Source organism: Bison bison, unplaced genomic scaffold, assembly GCF_000754665.1.
Source record: "Bison bison bison isolate TAMUID 2011002044 unplaced genomic scaffold, Bison_UMD1.0 scf7180017851018, whole genome shotgun sequence".
NCBI lineage: Eukaryota > Metazoa > Chordata > Mammalia > Artiodactyla > Bovidae > Bison > Bison bison.
In genome coordinates, this window is record NW_011481591.1 from 4,433 (window position 1) to 9,020 (window position 4,588).

A 4,588-nucleotide genomic window follows, 5' to 3' on the forward strand; every position below is an offset into this window, starting at 1 on the left:
GACAGGGCATCTCCCTGACAATCCCTGGCTATGCCTCAGCTGGAGTGGAGTTGACTTGTCTCAGGATGAGACCTGGAGAACCCCAGTCACTGTCAGTGCACTTGGGTCTGAGGCTGGGACTTCATTGTCCGGAGCTCCCTGGAAATGCTGGCACAGGGGGTTTCTCTGTGCCCAGGACCTTCTCCAGCCCTCTTGCCTGTTCTCCTTAGGGACCAGAACAACCTCAAATCCTCTCCCTGGCATCTTCTCCCTGCCTGGGGTCCTCTGCCTCATCCTGGGGGCCCTTCTCTTCCTGGTCTTCGTCATCCTGGTGACTCAGCTGCTCAGATGGAGAGCAGAGCGCAGAGGTGGGCTGCAGGGGGAACTGGGGACCAGGGAGAGTATGTGGAGGCAGGAGATGGGACAGGTGTGAGCAGGGGAACCTGGGCCAGGTCTCTGTTCTGAGTCTGCAGAACTCAATATGCTCCATGCTGAGCTCTAAGGGTTGAATAGACAGAGATTCTTAGGACTGGGGCGTGAACTCTCATAAGTCATGGCCTCTCTTATGAGACCAAAAAGAGTTGGGGCTGAACTGTGGATTCAGGTGTCAGGGGAGAAGGTGCCGAAACAGTACATGGAGTGGGAGACAATGCCGAGGTTCAGGCAGCCCTGTGTGAGCACAGGGGAGATGAAGGGTGGGCCTGTTGGATCGGGGTGTTTGGGGCAGCATCTCTGACCTGCTGAGCATCTCTCAGCCTTATCTAGCTATGAAGATGCTCTTGCTGAAGCCATGTATGAGGAGCTTGATGACCTTGCAACACGGAAGGAGTGTCTTCTGGGCAGCCCAGGTGGGTGTCTCTGCCTTCCTTCCTTGGACTTCTGGTTGTCACCACTCACTGGCTGTGCATGTCTTCTCAGCATCAGCAGACTCCACTCATGCCCCAGGCTCACAGAGGTGGCTCCTTCAAAGTGGCAGGATGGCCTCTCACAGCCCTCTGGGCCCCCAGCCTTCATCTACACTGCAGGAGCCAGGCCTGTCCCTTCTCAGCTGTAACTCAGGCCCTGTGGGTGTGGGAGGGTCATTCTGTGTGCTGTGTGATGTTTTTCTCCACTTTAGGCTTCCTGTCAGATGGTGAGGACAGCCATGACTCCAGATCTGCTCCAGGTAATAGAGGTGGACCTGCTTCAGCTGAGTGTTGGGAGGAGAGTTTCCCTCCTCATAGAGAGGAGATGTAACGGGAACAGTCTTCCTTTGATGGACCAGAGGGATCCCTTGTGTCCAGATTGGGTCTGTCCTTCTCCTTCTCTGGCTGTTCTGTGATGTCTCACATTTGGGGCTGGGCTGTCTGTGTTCAGAATCACAAGTGACACACACTGGTTTTAAAAATAACATCTGTAAAGCACAGTTTGTCAAAATATTTTAGTAATGTTCAATGGTGGGAGAGTTGCTTTGAGATATATATTTTCAATCAGGAAATATTAAGATATGCAAAATCATGTTTTGGTTTATGGACACATCAAAATGAAACATGGTCTCAGAGAAAAAAATCTTTTGAAACAAGGAGTGACTGGTGCCTCCATTTAGCAGCTCAGAAATTCTGGGTCAGGAGGGATCTTAGGTATTTCCCAGACCCAACCCCCTTACTGTGGTTTCATCTGACCCTTGCTCTGCCCTCAGAAGCCCCAGATCAGAGGACTGATGCCCCTGGTGAGGATTACAATGATGCTGAAGAGGTACCAGTGCCTGGGGCTCCTCCTGCCTCTCAGGGGAGTGAGGAAGAAGTGCTCCCAAAGAAGGAAGATGGGATGAGGTCTCAGACAGGTGAGTGGGATTAGCTGATCCCCTGTAATCTTTGGTCTCTGTCCAGGAAAGTGTGAATTTGAGCTCCTCAATGCCAAGCCTCTCTACAGTTTCAAAACATGGGCAATCTCATGCTTTTGATGGGCTTCCCTGGTGGCTCAGGTGGTAAAGAATCTGCCTGCAATGCAGGAGACTGGGGTTTGATCCCTGGATCAGGAAGATCCCCTGGAGAAGGGAATGGCTACCCTCTCCAGTATTCTTGCCTGGAGAATCCCATGGACAGAAGGGCCTGATAGGTTACAGTTCATAGGGTTGCAAAGAGTCAGACACAGCTGAATAACTAGCACTTCACTTCACAACCATATGCTATCTTTAACGATGTCAGACTCCTTGGGGATGAGGAATCACTGTATTTTTAGCATTTATGTCTCCATAATGTATGGAGATGGAGAATGCAATGGCAACCCACTCCAGTATTCTTGCCTGGAGAATCCCAGGGACAGAGGAGCCTGGTGGGCTGCCATCTATGGGGTCGCACAGAGTCAGACACGACTGAAGTGACTTAGCAGCAGCAGCAGCAATGCATGGAGAAGGGAATGGCGACCCACTCCTGTACTTTTGCCTGGAAAATCCCATGGATGGAGGAGCCTGGTAGGCTACAGTCCATGGGGTCGTGAAGAGTTGCACTCGACTGAGCAACTTCACTTTCACTTTTCACTTTCATGCATTGGAGAAGGAAACGGCAACCCACTCCAGTATTCTTGCCTGGAGAATCCCAGGGACAGAGCAGCCTGGTGGGTTGCCATCCACGGGGTCACACAGAATCGGACATAGCTGATGTGACTTAGCAGCAGCCGAAGCTCTATAATGCAACATAAATTTTCACTTTATATGTGATATGCTTGCATTAAAATGTATAGATTAGGGACTTTTCTGGTAATCCAGTGGTTAGGACTCTGCACTTTCACTGCTATGGCCTGGGTTCAATCCCTGGTGAAGGAACTAAGATCCCACAAGCATTGTGTAGTGGCCAAAAGAAATAGATCGCTTATAGATTAATTGAGCATATTTATGAAATCCAAAAATAGACAAGTGTTTTTTATAACATCTCAGTGCTGTCCTGTATATGAAAGATAGAGATTTAAAAACTATTGCAGTATTGAAATTTGTGAGGCATTCTGGTAATTTAAGATTAGCTCTGTTTATAAGGTTGCAATGACATGTACAGAGTCTATGGTATATGGTGGCCTTAACATTAAGCTATGTGGGTGGATCATTGTGTCGGGGGAGTGTGTGATTTCCTTGGTTCTGTCTCACTACAGCAAAAATTTAAAGTGGCAGATGGACCAGAGTTACAGCTCAGTTATAGCTCAGTTTTATTTGGCAAGCAAAGGAAAATACATCCTTGAGGTGTGAGGGCAGGTTGACCCAAAAGAAGCAAAGAGAGGTGATGATAGAGGCTCAGTTTTGGCTTTTCTTTTTATATGTTTTGTCTCCTCCCCTGAGCCTACTCTATGTAAACTGGGCTAGCCAGGAGGGCTCTTTGTTTCACCTGAGGTTCTCATTCCAGTCCTTGGACCTTCTTTTGTTCTATTTTCGTGGGTTTTTCTCTTCTTTGTCTTTTAGCCACCGCTATTCTGGACTCCTTTTTCCCATTCTAACTACCTAACAATTGATTCAGAGTTTGTGATCAGCTAAGGTCTAATTTCCTCCAGATATTTTAGTGGTCAAGAGAAAACATTCTTTCTCTGGAAAGGAGCATTTCTCCATCTGAGGGCCTGTGTGGTCCCTGGGAGGGGCCATCTGTGGCTGCACCCGTGATACTCTTTGTGGACATTTAGGAACATGCATCAAGGCTACTAAGAGCAGAGTTGGTTTGTGATTGAGGAACTCAGAATTTTCCTGTCTCCACTCTCCATCTAATTGTGATTTCACGTTTGTCAGTTGTGAAAGGAGAACATTTAAATTCATTGTTATGCTCTTACAATTCCTGGGCATTTCATTGCTGATTGTGTAGCCTGAAGGCAGATCTTCACATACCTCCTGTGTGAGCACAGGTCTCCTGTGATGCAGGGTTTCCACAGGAGCTGAAGTCCCAGAGACCACATGGACTGGATCTGAGAGGACAGCTGGGATCCATCCTCATTGTAACTGACATGAAATAGTCTGAGTTTCCCTGCCCACACCTGGGTCCCAGGGATGGTTTGTTATCACAACTTGCTTAACTAGCTTCCACCACACTGTTTGGTCCCCTTGTCTCAGTTCTAATCATAGTTTTCTTTACTATTTCAGGCTCTTCTCTGAATGTCTTTAGAGAGGAAGCTGATCCTGGGGAAGGAGAAGAGAGCCCCGGCTGCTCCAGGGGGAGAAAAGGGACCCTGGATACGATGATGTTAAACTCAGTGCCCCTGAAACTTACAGAGTGACTTTCCTGTGATTTGTATTAAATACAAGATAATGCCTCAGATATTCTAATTGTCTGTATTCAATAGAGTAGTGGTGACTTGTGATTGTGTTATATGGAAATTGCTCAAAATGAAATATTCTGAATAAAGTGGCTTTTTTTGCTTTGTTAATAATTACCACGTTCCATATCAAATGATTTTAGAGGATTGGTCCGCAGACACCATTTTCCTCAAAGGAAATACACGATGAGTGCACTGCCCTGTTTTCTCACCTTCTTCAAAGGCTAATGAGGCCATGACTTAGCCCAGGAACACAGATGCTCTGGGTCACTCTTACTTAGAAAAAGTATCTAAACTTGGTCCACATTCATACCCTCCGTCCTAGCAAGATGACGTTGTTGAC

The 4,588-nt window shown here is 47.4% G+C and overlaps 1 protein-coding gene across 1 annotated transcript in view; it reads left to right on the forward strand.

Annotated features, from left to right (window-relative positions):
- Positions 1–4,324, forward strand: part of LOC104995830 (antigen WC1.1-like) — a gene marked incomplete at its 5' end in the record, with an annotated part of 8,173 nt that extends 3,849 nt beyond the window's left edge. Inside the window, 5 exon segments of the mRNA XM_010849861.1 lie at positions 135–347; positions 735–827; positions 1,667–1,801; positions 4,073–4,126; positions 4,129–4,324. Of these exon segments, the coding sequence (XP_010848163.1) occupies positions 135–347; positions 735–827; positions 1,667–1,801; positions 4,073–4,126; positions 4,129–4,217 (584 nt within the window).
- Between the last annotated feature and the right edge of the window lie 264 nt (positions 4,325–4,588).